Below are 15,898 nucleotides of genomic sequence, written 5' to 3' on the forward strand. Positions count from 1 at the left end.
TCGTCATACAGGACAAAGGTTATAATGGAACAATGAAAGAAGACTGCCTTTGGGGCCATGTGTTCTTCCAGCATGATAGGTGGCAGCATCCCCCAGTGGGTTTCCCATGTGCAAAACCACAGAGCCGTATGGGAAATGTAATCCCAATGGGCTGCCCTGCTGGGGTCTTTGTGTGCTGCCAAGCAGAGCTGCTGTGAGAGAGCTTCTCCAGTTTAAGGAGGTTCTGCCTGACCCAGAAGTACTTTCTGGTCTAGCATAATAGAAGCCACCCTGCTTTACCCAGGTAAGTCGGAGTTGGGAGAGGAGGAGGAAAATGCTTGCTTGGGTAGGAATACAGCAGAAGAAAAGAAAAGAGGAGAAAATTTTTGGGTGATTGAAAAGCCTATAATAATGTACCTGGTTAAATAAAAATAAGTTATTTGAACCTGGGCCATATTCAGAAATACTAAACTAAAAAAAAGGCATTTCCCTGGTTTAATGGTATAAACACATATTGACTAGTACCATTTACTGATTTATAGAACTTTGAATTCAAACATAAGGGTTTCATTCAAGAGTGAACAGGTGGGTAGAAGTCACGTACTGTATCCTATATAAATGTACAGATGCAACTCATTGAAAGAAACAGCGGGAATAAATGTTGAATTGCTAATCCAACTTATTAATTGAAATTTATACAGTCTCTCTGATCAAGAAAAGTTGTTCACCTTAGGAGCCATCTTGTATTTCTAGTGATTCATCTCCGGAACATAATGATAGTTGAACTATATTAATTTTAATGGTTTTTGTTCTTTATATATTAAATTTGATTACCTTTACACATGGCAATTACCCCAAGTGCATTCCAATAATAGTGGTTTCCACTGTCCAGCATCACAGATTTTTTGAGGCACTGTTGATTAAAAATAGATAAATATGACAGTTCCCATTTTACTGAAAAGCTTTATTTCATTAGGCAGACTAATTGCAATGCCATATAGTATAAGTATAGAACAAATTTTGGAACTTTAACTGTTACAACCAATTAAATAAAATTTTTGAACAATGTAACTTTCAGTTGTTTACATACTGTATTTGGCATTCTTGTTTCTAAAGAAAAATAGAGTTCTCACATTAAAAAAAAAAGATTAAACTAAAATAATAATAATAATAATAAAAATATACACATCTAAAATAATAATATTCAACTTTTGAAATGCCTTTCTAATGATCACGTTGCATTATAAAACAATCAGCCAAGAAGAACAAAAATCTATAACAACATTTCTTTGCAAGTATTTCTTAAGATTCAACAATGAAAACATAACTAAAGACATAAATCATGATAAAACAGCATACATTGTCTGAGAGGAAAGAAATATTCAAGTTATATAGAAGGAACTGCCCATCTACTTGTTTGGAGGGATGCATTTCTACCATTCTGGTTGAGTAGAAGTGAAAGTCATATCATTCATTGAACAGGTTAAAGTAAAGTGAGGAACTGGATGTTTTTACCAATATGAAGAATGTAAATTGTTGCACATTAGCATTCATTTTAGAATGTGTATCTGGAAACACTGAGTTACATCAGTACTGCATGAACAGGCAAGGTTGTTAACATATGTTATAGTTAATAATTAATCACAGTAATCTGTAAGAACACTTGTATTTCTGTCAGCTGTTGCTCACTGATGAGTGCAAATTATATGATTAAACCAAGCTAGGAGTGGACAATATAATAAAAAAATTATATCATGATACAATTAAACATGATCATGGTTATGGTATATATCATGGTGTAGTAATGAATAATGATTCAAATGATATTGTCATTGTACAGGTATAACGAAATGTAATTATTGCATACCCCTTGGGGTCAGAGTGCAGGGTCAGCTAATGTACAGTGGCTCTGGAGCAATTACAGGTTAAGTGCCTTGCTCAAGGGCCCAACAGAGCAGAATCCCTTCTGGCAGTAACAGGATTCAAACCAGCAACCTCCCAGATACTGGAGTAAAAAGCTAATGAAATGTGTGTCTGTTGCCCTAAACAAATCATTATTTACTCTGACTGAAGCACTTCTCATCCATGAGGTAATAAAGCATATATAAATATATATAATATTTATCTGGATTAAGCAGATAAATTACGTATTTGTCTACAATTACACAGATTAACGTGGTTAAGGCAGGTTATTTGTTGAGAGTTGTTTTATTATTATTATTATTATTATAATGGAATACAGTTATTATTTCCACATGCATTTATGTAATGACTGCTGAGATTGTAGCACAAAATGAAGTGAGTGAGCTAGAGAAAATAAATACTGGGACAGAGGGGAAAGTGAATAATGTAAAAGAATTAAAGACCATGCTGAAAAAGTTATTTAAATCTTTAACTGTATTATAAGTTATGCAGAATATTGCTCTTTTCAAAATCAGGAATGGTAAGACAGACAGGAGACAGCAAAAGGTCTTCAACCATTGAAACCATAAATATATGGCACATACAATTACTCTCAAACACGCTGACATAACATGCATTATTATCTGTATTTAAAGATCTTTAAGCTCTTTTATAATCAGAAACTGTCTGAGCATAAACAATCAGTACAGTTTTTTGTAACTGCCTCTTAAGTATCAGCAAAATGCTTGTATTGATAACATGGCAGAGTTAAACCTTTAAGGAAGACGTAAAAAGATAATTCCCTATAAGGGTGACAAGCACTTTAGATATTAATGAACTATACTAAAATGACAGAGGATCACATGTTTATAGATTTTATCAGGAACTCAGATGAACACAGGCTGAATATGTAAATTCAACAAGAGTACCAAGGAAGAAGGTTCCTACACTACATGATCCACCACAATGTGAATACAAAGTAGACAAATTAAGGCTTTTTTTTTTTTTTTTTACTTAGCTAATTATCAAAATTTAGGTAGTCAAACTTTACAAATGATACAGAATGTTAAATGCTGGGACCAATATTTTATGTGCTTTCTTAAATCGACACCACAATTTAAGAAAGATAAAAGTTGTCTATGTTTATACTGCAGTGTTTTGGAAAATACAATAAGCAGTTTTGAATGTGATATTCACTTTAAATAAGCAAAAAGAGCAAAATGAATGTTTACTACACAAAAATGCAAAGCTAAAACATCTAGTTCTAGTTTTAATGCGCACAAATGTGTAGCTCTTAAAATGTTAATAAAGATCTAGGGCCAAAAATACTTATATTACAACAACTACCACATTGATGATTAATGAAAATTATTACTGAAGCAAACATACCTGCAAAGATTTCTCTAGTATCTCATTGATACCATTTTCACCCTGGTCTATAAATACACACTGTGCTTGACGGTAGTAGTTTATTCCAAGGTCACACCATAAATTGGCAGACTCTGGTAAAAGCTTTAATGCTCGGCCATAGAATCTGTGTACAGAAAAAGTGAAAGGGGTACAAAATAAGAGAATGATACAGTAAATGTATGATTGACAATTAGGTAGAGTTCTGCAAAGACAAAAATTACCTTAATGAAAATAAAGGGTATTTTATTATAATAAAATTAAATCAACATATTCATTCTGACTTTACTGTTGAAAGTAACAGATTGGAATTGTAAACCATGAAACTCTGTAAAGACCATCATTAAGAATTAGAGAAAATCTCCTGGCACCAAAAAGAAATTGTCAAGATCAGGAAGACTCAACAAAATTCATGACTAGACAAGGAGAAAGCACCTCAGGGAAGCTATGAAGATGCCAACAGCAACCCTAAAGAAATTTCAGTAATTTAGGTCAACAGTTGGTCACTCTCTGCCTACTGCAGCTATATTACTTACAAACATGCACCAGTGATCACGCAGTTAATATTAAAAACACATGGCAGGTGCTCTTAACATTATTACATGCAATAAAAGAAAGAAAATCTTCAACAAAGTACAGTGATATTAAAAATTATATCCACTTTCACCTAGATAGTTTTATAGATTCGGATATCACTAATAAAAATCATACATTTCCTCCCATGGTTCTAAATTTACACAAATCTAAAATGATATATAGAATATAGCTTATATATAGATTAATTCCATTTATAAACTATTAAGTGTTATTTTAATACTACAAAAGGTAATTTACACTGGCGATTTTACTGATTTGTTACTATGGAGAATGCCAAGATACTCAAACCTAAACACAGCCCGACACCCCAGAACCTGACATTAACTGTTCAACAATTTAATGGCCAGGTGACAATTCCACCATGAGTTCCTCTTTATAGTATATAGTATTCTAGAGCAGAGGTTCCCAAACTCGGTCATGGGGACCCACTGTGGCTGCGGGTTTTTGTTCCAACCAGATGCATAATCAGTGATAACGCCTGGTATTTTTGTCTGTTATTCTACATTCAGAAAAACACAGCAGCATGATTTTTACATTTATAAGACATTTAGAAATAAGTTTTCTTTTGCTATAGATTTAAATGCTTAACTCTTTTTTGTTAATTTAAGTGTATTATGCCCTTTCTCTGTGCAATTTTCTCCCTTCGTTGTATCTTATTAGTGACAATTAAAAATGAGCAGAGCAGACACCCAGGCAAACAACACTGAATAATCAAAGGCAGCATCTACTTTAGCATCAGGCCGACTAATTAGTAAATAATGGATAAATTAAACAATTAGAACACCTGAAAAAGTAGAACGAAAATCAAGATGAAAATATTGTTAAAAAACACATTCCAATATAACTGATTGATACATTATATATATATTTTTTTTTTTTATACCAAACTTAGTTTTGTAATTTCTATATTGTTCCCAAAACACAGAACGTGGGAAATAACAGTTCACTTAATTATTCCAGGAGTCCAATTAAAAATAGAAGCTGGCTGAAACAAAAACCTCCAGCCACAGTGTGTCCCCAGGACCGAGTTTGGGAAGCACTGTTGTAGAGAAATGTTTTAAGCTGTTTACCAGCTAAAGTTGGATCATGCAACAGGACAATTATCCTAAACTTGCCAGAGAATCTATAATTAAGTAGCTAAAAAAGACAATAATTAAGGTTTCGAAATCACTCAGTTAAAATCCATACTGCAACCCTATACTTAACCATGCTGCTGGACTTGGATCTAAAAGCTAATGAAATTTTATGTATAATGTTGACACATGGCTTGTACATTTTTTTCTAATATATACTAACAAAGTAAGGAGTTCTGTTATTTGCTGTGCCTTATATTTATATAATATAAATACATATCATATAAATATAATATAAATACATATCTGTACTAATAAAAGGCAAAGCCCTCACTGACTGACTGACTCATCACTAATTCTCCAACTTCCCGTGTAGGTAGAAGGCTGAAATTTGGCAGGCTCAATCCTTACAACTTACTTACAAATGTTAGGCAGGTTTCATTTCGAAATTCTAAGCGTAACAGTCATAACTGGAACCTACTTACGTACATATATACGGCCATAGGCTGCAGCTCGATCGCCGTGTGAGGCGGAGTTGCATCCCTCATCATCACGCCTCCCAAGTAATTGAGTGCCTGCCCATATAAGGCCATCAGTCAGCAGCAATCCAATAGACACGCTGCCGCTAAATATTCGCGGGTGAAGGACTGTGCTTATGCAAACGAAGATGAGATGGTCAGGGATAGTGAAACTCAGCGAAAGTGTGAGAGAAACTTTTAAGTGCCGGGTCTTAGCTAACATTAAATAAAGCACAGCTGAAAACCTTTGATGCATGTACTCCGAGCGGCTCACGTGAACTGACTGTGAGCGCAGTACAGAGAGAACAAGCAAGAGCTCCAAAGACCGCTGAACAAAAAACGCATTACACAATTGAGAAGGCAGCAAAAGAATATGAAGCGAGTGACGCATACAAGCATATTCATAAGTGCAGCTAATGCGGAAACAAAGCATGGTGTAAACCTTAAGTTTAAATTAAGTTCATAGACACGCTGGCGTTTATCATGCCTACAATGAATACGATATTCGCGAGATACAAGTTTAATGAGAAGACGCAGGGTATAAACGAGACTTTTGATCACTGATTACTTTGTAACGGAGTTAAAATTGCTGGTGAAGGACTGTGCTTATGCAAACAAAGATGACATGGTCAGGGATAGAATAGTGTTTGGCACAAACTCAGCAAAAGTGCGAGAGAAACTTTTAAGTGCCAGGTCTGAGCTAACATTAAATAAAGCCATGCACATCGTAAGATCGCACGAGATAGCACAAGCACAGCTGAGAACCTTCGATGCATGTACTCCGAGCTGCTCATGTGAACTGACTTTGCAGGACTGGGAAAGGTAAACCCGTGCAGGCAGTGTGTGATGTCTCAGATAAAGAGGAAGACGAGCTGCTTATTGATGCAGTAGGAAAGGAACAACCCTCTGACGCTGAACAAGCCTTTGTACACATATCAATAGGAAAGCAAGGTGTAAAGCTTAAGTTTAAATTACATTCATAGACACGCTGCCGCTAAATATTCGCTGGCAAATCCACAACTTAATACCGGGAATGTATGTTAAACATCTTAGATTCACGAGTACTGATTTGGGTAGTGATCACTTCAATGAATGAAACCTGTTATCTTTACAATGGTTGACAACGAAGATGAGATGATCAGGGATAGACTACACAAACATGGAATGTAACTTGAACACAACACATCCTGAAAATACGAACCTGATTGAAAGAAATAATGATAATCAAATCCTTGATGACAGTAGCACTCATAACAGTCACAAAACAATTACATTGACAATCATGTTACGTTATTTTTAAAATGTTTCCTTTTCTTTTTGATAACTTCTTTAACACACTACTTCTCCGCTGCAAAGCGCGGGTATTTTGCTAGTATAGTATATTTATGTAATTTAAAAACTTGATGATTACTAGCGTAATGATTGTTAGTATGTTCTGATAGATAAAACCTCAGAATTAAAAGAGGATTCTGACGTCGAGAATCTTAAGATTCAGTAGAATTTAATCTACTACTTATTGCTCTTTTCAGCATGTAAATAAGACATTGCAGGACAGGTTGGGCAGCCAGATGGCTAAAATAGGTCATTACAACAGCTATTCTGTCTTTAATAAATTACTGTGATCCCCCAGACATCTATTTTTCCAGAAATGCAGTTAACAGGAGTTTTTGTTTTTCCTCTCCTCTGTCATTAACTTGTCATATCAACTCTAATGGTTACCACCATTTAATTTTCTTGTGATTTCTCTGCTTATCACTGAGGTCCATTCATTCTTAATGCATGTTTAACTTTTCTTCTAAAATGTATTTATGTATATAAATGTATTATGATTTAATAATGTTCCATTAATGCTGGATAGTTATAAATATGTATAAGCCCTCTAAACTTGTATAAAAGCTTTTTTTTTTTGTACTTCACACTATATAATTATCTTCCCAATAACTTTACATGATGACCGTCACTTTTGTGGATGCACACAGTCAGACAACAGCCACTAATTCCCTTAGTAATTTTAAACACTTCAATCATATCACCTTTTAATCTTCTTTGGCTTAAACCGAAATGGTTCAGCTCCTTTCATTTGTCTTCAAAATTCATTCCCTGTAGGCCTGGAATGAGCCTGGTCACTCTTCCAGTGCTGCTATGTCCTTCTCGTAGCCTGGAGATCAAAACTGCATACAGTACTCCAGATGAAGCTTAACCAGTGCATAATAATAACCAGTGCACCATAATCTCCATGGACTTGTACTCCACACATCGTGCTATATAACTTAACATTTTGTTTGCCTTCTTAACACTGTCTGGAAGTTGATAGTGTAGAGTCCACTACCACTCCCAGATCCTTCTCATAAGGTGTACTCTCAATTTTCAGACCTCCCATTGTTTATTGAAACCTAACATTTTTACTTCCTATGTGTAAAACGTTAGATTTAATGACAATAAATGTCATCTGCCACAAATCTGCCTAAGCCTGTAACGATTTAACGGATTTCCAAATTTCTGCCAATCCATCTACCTTGGTATCATCTGCAAACTTAACCAGCTTGTTACTTAGATTCCTATATAAATCATTTATATTAATCAAAAACAGCAGTGGCCCTAGCACTGACCCCTGTGCAACACCACTCTTAACATCAGTCAATTCTGATAAGGTTCCTCACACTATCACCCTCTGCTTCCTGTGTCTGAGCCAATTCTGCACCCATCTATAAACATCACCCTGAACTCCAGCTTTGTTTAGTTTGATGCCCAATCTCTCATGTGGCACCTTATCAAACGCTTTCTGAAAGTCAAGATAAATAATGTCATATGCACCACTTTGATCATATCCTTTTCTTTCTGCTTTCTCAAAGAATTCCAGCATGTTAGTAAAACACAACCCCCTTCTTCTGAACCAATGCTGACTATTCAGAAAAAACTCCCATATTTGCCATGTGCTGCTCAATCGTATACTTAATAAATCCTGCCACTAATGTACCTATAGTGCAAGTTAAACAGATTCCTATATAAATCATTTATATTAATCAAAAACAGCAGTGGCCCTAGCACTGACCCCTGTGCAACACCACTCTTACCATCAGTCAATTCTGATAAGTTTAACTTACTGGCCTATAGTTGCTTGGATCTGCCTGGTCACCCTTTTTATATAACAAGATAATATTTGCTATTTTCCAGTCCTTTTCCAGTCTCACCAGTGTGCAGTGACTTCCTAAAAATGTGTGTCAAAAGTATATATATGTACTTGTTAGCCTCCTTAAGAACTCAAGGGTAAATATTATCTGGTCCTGGTGATTTAATCTGAGCAGTACTTCTCCCTCAACCATTTCTAAATCACTGAGAACCTCCTAAGTAGTCCCATTTACTGCTGGGAGGTTTATCCACTTCCTCATTTGTGAAGACCCCAGAAAAAAATAGTTACTTCAATAAAACTGTGCATCAAAGCATACAATGGACATTATCTTAACAGCACTTGCTAGTGTTTTGTAAAGTGCATTGCTGTCAACTGTTTCATAAAGGCTCTGCATTAAATATGGATTTAAATCAATAAACACAGTCTACACTGAAACAGCTTTACTTGTTTTGTTACACTTTAAATTACTGTCATTTCAATAACTGATTTAAAGTCACCAAACCTAAATGAATTGAAAAATAATAAAAGACAGAGAACTGAACTGAAGAACTGATCTGATTTTATAAAAAATGATTAGTAATTTTATTTCTTTTTACATCTTGGATCAATCAAACTGATTGAATAAGTCATTTCTTTTTAGAAATAATACAAAGAATATCTCATATGGTCCATACATTTTGGCAATACATGCAAATATGAAACCAGTTCAATAACATAAAAATTACAGTCAATACATTTGAAGATATTGATTAACACAAGACAGTCACTACAAAATATTATTGACAATATTTCAATATTAGCATTTGTAGCTTAATATGTAATTTATTCTTAAAACTTGTTAGATCTCACCTTCCTCCCATTTTCAATATTTGAATTTTGTTCAAATTTTGAACTTGTTTGTTTGAATTTGAAGTATTTGGAAGTGGGGACATTTTAAGGTTGCCTCTTGTTGGAGAGACAATATGAATTTGGGTACAGATATCACCAAGGAGTTTCCAAAGACATGAAAGGTCTGGACGATGTTGAACAGCTCTGAAAAAAAAACACACACTGAACTATTAGTTACAAAAGTGAAAACTATTAAAATGAATTTAAAAAATTCTTAAAAAAAAAAAAAAACTAAATGCAAAAAAAAAAAAAAAATTCCAAAATTACATCACTATGGGAAAAAGATTGAACCTTTCTGTAAAGAGATACCAGGACTAGTATTGCATAATGAAGAGTTCAGGGTTCGCGGACTCAGAACCTAACTATTAATTGTTAGCAGAAAGCACAAATATCCTCCACAATTTTTTATCGTTTTTTCGTTTTGTTTTTTTATGCAGCATTATTCATATTATTCATATTCATTCGCCTGCCTTCTTGCGCTTCTAATCAGTTTTTTTTTTTTTCTTTGATCTTGCCAGTGTCCACATTTTGGTGCACAGTACTGTTTCTTTTGTATTCCAAGACATGCAGAGGAAATAATAGTACAGAGAGCACATCAAGTTAGTTCTCCTTACAATTCTGAGTAGCTCACTCCCAGATAATCAATCAAGGCAGGAACTGGGAGAAGTTCTTGGCCGTTCTGAGGTGATGGGGGGGATGGTATAAGGCTGCTTGTTGCTTGGGCTTATCGACACATTTAGAAGACAAAAGAGGCTGATGGAGAGGTGCAAAGGGATTTAAGGTGGGCCGAAGTATTTTCATTGGCTCTGGTAATTCTAGTGTTAAAATCACTCCAGGCGAAGGTTGAACTACTGGATTTGCTTCGGGAACTAAAACGTTATGCTACAGTAGTGCATAGGGCACTAGTCGACGAAATTGACGATGTTGACTACAAAAAATCGTTGACGCAGATTTTTTATTGTCAACGCATCGTAAACAAAACCTTCAATAGAGGCTCCAGTCACAAAGAACCACATTGGTTTTTGTAACTGCAATGCACTACATGAACGTCTGGGGGTAGTATCATTTGTTATTGTTTGTCAAGACGCACACAGTCCTACCAACACAAGCATTCTGGAGCTGTGATGCTGCCGTCTCTTGAGAGGTCAATTTTAACAAGTAAAGTTAGTGTCACGTGTTAACGTTGATGTTTGCACTAAAGTGTATATCAAGGTTTCGACAATGATAGTTAACCCTTAAACCGACACATACTTGGGGGTTAATGCACCCCTGGACGCCAAATAATTTTTCGCTGCACTTTTTAAGCAAACATCACAATTCACAAAGAAAATGTGGAATTTTAACGAAACACATTTTTTTTCCATGCAAAGAGCATCACAATTACGGCAACACTGATCATTTTACACACTGCAAATGAACTGTAAAAACTATAAACTATGTTCAATATGCAACTGAAGTCATTGATGAAATTCAGTATATCACCAAGCCAACTGCGCTTGAACTGGCTGCATGCAAACACACAGGGGTAAACGCTGATGATTGCAGGCTTGTCTAGTGCAGCGGCTGAATCCCAGAGACAGTGTCGCTGCAGTTCTACCGGAGCCGGCAGTGGTAGTGAACTGGCTGCTCAATGAATATATGGCACTGACTGATTATATCCGGCGTGCTGGTAAATTGCACTGAGAAACAACTTTAGTCAATTGCGGAGTTCATTGAATGTACGTCACCGAATATATGTTGCCACATATACTAAGCTTCAGCATGCTTTCAAAATGCACTGAAAACTGACTCTAGCTGGTTGCGGCATTTAACAATTGTACTTTTCTGAATATACTCGGCTCCGGTGTGCTGGCAGTAATTACCTTGTTACATATTTTAGTCCGTTATTTTTTATTTTGGCATAATACAGTACATAATGTGATAAACTACAACACTTTTCTTTCAGAGTGTGAGGAATATATGAACTGAATCTTTTATAAACTGTACATTATTGTTTTATTTTATTTAAATTGAAGCTTTATTAAACTTTTGGACTTTAAGACACTCCAGTGGCCATTTTTGGTAAGTTAAATATACTTTCTGTGTTTAAAGACTATGTGCACTTTAGTTTGTATTGTTTAATGTATTTCTTTTTTATTGTGATGGTCACACTAATATAAAAACATCTGATTATTTTCAAATTCATATGTTTCACTGGTTGTTATTTTAATTTGATTATTATTAATTTTAATCATGTTTATGGAGAGACATCAGGGTAACATTCACAGGTGGACAGACGTGAGCAGATGAGGTAAGACATGCACTGGAGCCCAGAACAGGTTGTGCAACCACAGGTCGCAGGCATCAAAATAGTCAGGCATGAAATAATCGCGACTAATCTAAAAAAAATTTAACGATTAGTTGACTACCAAAATAATCATTAGTTGCAGCCCTAGTAGCGCGTCACTATGACATTAATGAAAGCACCGTACGCTACATAAAAAAGAAGGAAGCAGTGATCTGGAGTATCGTATATGTATGTTTCTGTGATAGTGCCAAAAAGGTAATGATCGTTAAGGAATAAAAATATCATCAGGATAGAATCTGCATTGTGGATCACCGACTGCAGGAAGAAAAACATCCCCTTGGATGGTAACATCATCTGTGAGAAAGCACGGAAATTGTACCAGCAGTTCGCTACAGGAGACAGTAAGGCAACTTCCCAATGTTCCTGAAACCTATAAAGAAAAGCCTGTATAAAACCCCACCACAAGAAGACCCGTCCAAAGATACGACTTCTTCTGAAGCACCCAAAGAAGAGGCGCCACCTGAGAAGTTTTAAATCCTCTGTAACGTACTGCACAGCTACTACATCATCATCATCATCAATATCATACATCATTGGTGAGTACCCGTACATTTTACTGTATTTTAATTAAATGAAATCATTATGTATTTACTTTACTTATAACAAAGAAAACGACAGTGAATACCAAAGAAAATATGCTTGCATGAATTACAGTACGTATAACAGTAACATTGTTATTTTACATTCTAGCACTGCGGGAAACATAGCAGTACAGTACTGTACAGTATAGGGTTTACCTTTACATTCTGCTCTAGCTGCTCTAGGAATGTAACCCTCATGAATTTTGGGGGTGTACTGTACACTATATATGTATACATTTTTGCTCTTAAAAGAATGTGCACTTACAAGACTGACAAAAGAAAGGCTACCACTTACTACATATATTACCACGAAACCATTTTTAAATTATGAAGCATTAGGGAAAAATATTAAATATTTTCATCCATTAGTCACCCATTAGTCTAACTTCAACAGATAGACTGGCATGTAATCAAAAGGTGGTGTCTGCATTATTTATGTTGCTACCACTATCGGCTCTGGCTCCATTTAACTTTGTGCAGGAAGAAAAAAATTCAGGATTTAGATGGATGGATGCCTTCTAATATGACTGAGTCGCTGAAACTTGTAAGTTGCCAGAGAATGATTATAAAGCAACAGACAAAAATAAATCAAACTGGAATGGAGTGACAGTCCTTTCCAGGAAGGATGCAAGTGCGTACTAAGAATATTTAAATTCTTGACAGTACTGGAGAGTCAACATATTAATCATAACCTAACTTACAAAAACATTAAATTCTGGTAGGAATTGGCAACTGGCGAGAAAGGCATTGCAAATTTATAACTGTATATCTCTCTTAATCTGACATAACGCTGCAATTTAATTAGGAAAAATTCATGGAAAAAAAAGCAAAATCATAACTGTTACCTTAGTAATAATGTACAATGCCAGAAGTAAACCAACAATATGACTGTGACGGTTGTAGTTCACAGGCAAATATATTCAAAACAGAATGTTATGTTTTAACATATACTATATAATTACTTGATGTGTGGTGGGAAAATAATTCCATCTTAAAATAATGTTAATGTATATTGGCACCTGCATCTGTAAGCTTTGGCATGTTAAAAAATTACTTTTGAAGAATTTTTCCTTTCTCATGCAGACTCAAACAGAGTTCTTACTGTTAATTCATTATTTGCTTAAGTAGCCAGCTCTTACAGTGTGCAGAAAAAAGATTCTGCAATTTATTTAAACTCACACTATGTCAGCAAAAATGTATTCTGAAATTCTGGATGGGATAACACATAAATATCTTACATATTTCAGTACCAACCTAGAAATGTATTGCATGGCTTTTTCCAGATAGCATACAGCCCTTCCATCCAGGTAGTCTTTAAGAGCACTTTGTGCCATGGACAAGTAACATTCACCCAGACCTAAAAATAAAAAAATGCATTAACAGTATTATTGATAACAACAATATACAGTATATTTAACTACTTCAACTAATGGTACTAAAATATCAATATTTGTTCTAACAATCAGCTTAGTTAAAAAAAAAATATTTAAAAATCAGAGCAGCAGATTTTTAAAATATACCTCATTTATAATTTAATAACACAAAGTAACTCAGCAATTAACGTCTTATTCATTAGGAATACTTTATATTTAGGTTTACACATTTTCTTTGTGTCTACATGTTTTCTTCTACAGGTTCTCTGGAGTTCCTTCAACATTACAAAGATATTCATACATAGTAAGGTTAATTGGTTATTTTCAACTGGATCCTACATAAATAAATGTGGGTGTATGCCTGAGTGAATACCCATACCAAGTTGCAAGTTTGCTGGACAGTCAATCATAAGAGTTTAAACTTCAGAAGTAACTAAAATTACACAAATGAAAACCTACCTCAAAACAATGTTTCATATGTAAAACCGCTATGCAAACCACATATTTTTAGTCATCACCAGTTAACAATAAGGCTATATTATTAAGCTAGTATTCACTTATATATATGTAGATAGGTTAATTATGAAGGATATGTATTTTTCCTGTAAAAAAGATATTTTTTGAAAATGATACATGCATTGCTACCAAGATATACACCAAGCCCACATGACTCTGATTTGGATTAGGTAGGTTCAAACATGGATGGGGCAGGGGTTGGAGGTGTGATATTTAAATTTACCTTTTAATGCAGGAACATAATCCTCTTTTCTTTTAATTATTTGCATGTATTCATTAGCAGCTTCTTTGCATTTTCCTAGAGTTTGCTTGATGGCTGCAATCTGGTATATATTGTAAATAGATTCCGGATTCAACTCATTAGCTTTGGTAAATGATTTCAGTGCTGCTGTGAAACCCCTTCTGTTCAAATAAGCCTCTCCTATACACTCCCAACAGACAGAATCCTTTGGGTCAGCTCTCAGGGCAGCCTGTAAACTATATAACAATCCCACAGAAAATTAAATAATTCCAGGCATTAAAATAATACCTGTTACCTCGAAGACTAAGTCTTGAGAAAAAGAAAAAGAAACAGGACACTGGTTAGAATGAAAACACTGTTACAATGAAATAATATTAAACCAATCTGAGTGTGCTGCTACTGCTAGATAATAAACAGATTGTAAACATGTACACTTTATTACATATAAAATGGGAGAAATTAGGCAGTGACAGAACACACTTAACCAATACTTAGTTGATGCACTAAAACAGTTCAAGCATGGTCCAGTGGCTACAGGTTTTCATTCCAGTCAGTTTCATAATTAGAACTCAGTCCTTTCTGATAATGAAACTTTGTATTTAATGATACGACTCATTAGCACTTTCATTCATGAAAGACAAATTTTAGTTACCCTGTAGATCAGAGGTCATTAATTACAGTCTTGGAGGTCTGCAGAGGCTGCTGGTTTTCACTTCAACCAATTTCTTAATTAATACTCATTAATTTAATACTGTTAAGGAAGGACTGTTAAGTTTAAATCTAATCTGGTCCACAAAACACATGAATAATGTTCTCCGAGAAGGAAACTCAGTGCAATTAAAATTTCTCTTGGATGAATGAAATCACTAACATGCCACATAGTAAAATACCAAGTTTCATTATCAGCAAGGACTTTCTTCTAATTAGGAATCTATTTGGAAGGAAAACCTGCAACAGTAGCTCTCCAGGACCGTGATTGAAGACCACTGGATTAAAAGGTAATTATAAGTCATTTACATTCTGAAAAATTTTAAGTTTTAATAATCTTACTCAGCAATGGCCTGTGTATATTGGTTTATTTTCAGGTAGTAAAGTCCTCTTCTTAGCCATGCCCACTTAGCTGTCCCAGCACTTGCATGTTCGGTTACAGATTTCAGAATTGCAAGGGCAGAATTCTTCAGAAAACACAGTTGATGTTAAGAAAATCAGATAATACCAGTAAGTATCGGCATGACATATATGATTGACAAATTAAATTTTTAAACTTAATTAGTAATTACTGATTTTTCAAAAACTTCATAATATAAAAACTAATAATACATTTTATACATTAATATTTATACAGC

At 34.8% G+C, this 15,898-nt stretch overlaps 1 protein-coding gene across 2 annotated transcripts in view; it reads right to left on the reverse strand.

The window, feature by feature from the left end:
* Positions 1-15,898, reverse strand: part of ttc37 (tetratricopeptide repeat domain 37) — a 197,322-nt gene that overhangs the window by 73,587 nt on the left and 107,837 nt on the right. For both annotated transcript variants that reach the window (XM_039759363.1, XM_039759362.1), the window contains exons 16-21: positions 15,603-15,727; positions 14,535-14,788; positions 13,677-13,779; positions 9,456-9,638; positions 3,271-3,415; positions 814-892 (exon numbers count right to left, since the gene is read on the reverse strand). In XM_039759363.1, the coding sequence (XP_039615297.1) occupies positions 814-892; positions 3,271-3,415; positions 9,456-9,638; positions 13,677-13,779; positions 14,535-14,788; positions 15,603-15,727 (889 nt within the window). The remainder of the gene's footprint in view (positions 1-813; positions 893-3,270; positions 3,416-9,455; positions 9,639-13,676; positions 13,780-14,534; positions 14,789-15,602; positions 15,728-15,898) is intronic.

Source organism: Polypterus senegalus, chromosome 7, assembly GCF_016835505.1.
Source record: "Polypterus senegalus isolate Bchr_013 chromosome 7, ASM1683550v1, whole genome shotgun sequence".
Taxonomy (NCBI): domain Eukaryota; kingdom Metazoa; phylum Chordata; class Cladistia; order Polypteriformes; family Polypteridae; genus Polypterus; species Polypterus senegalus.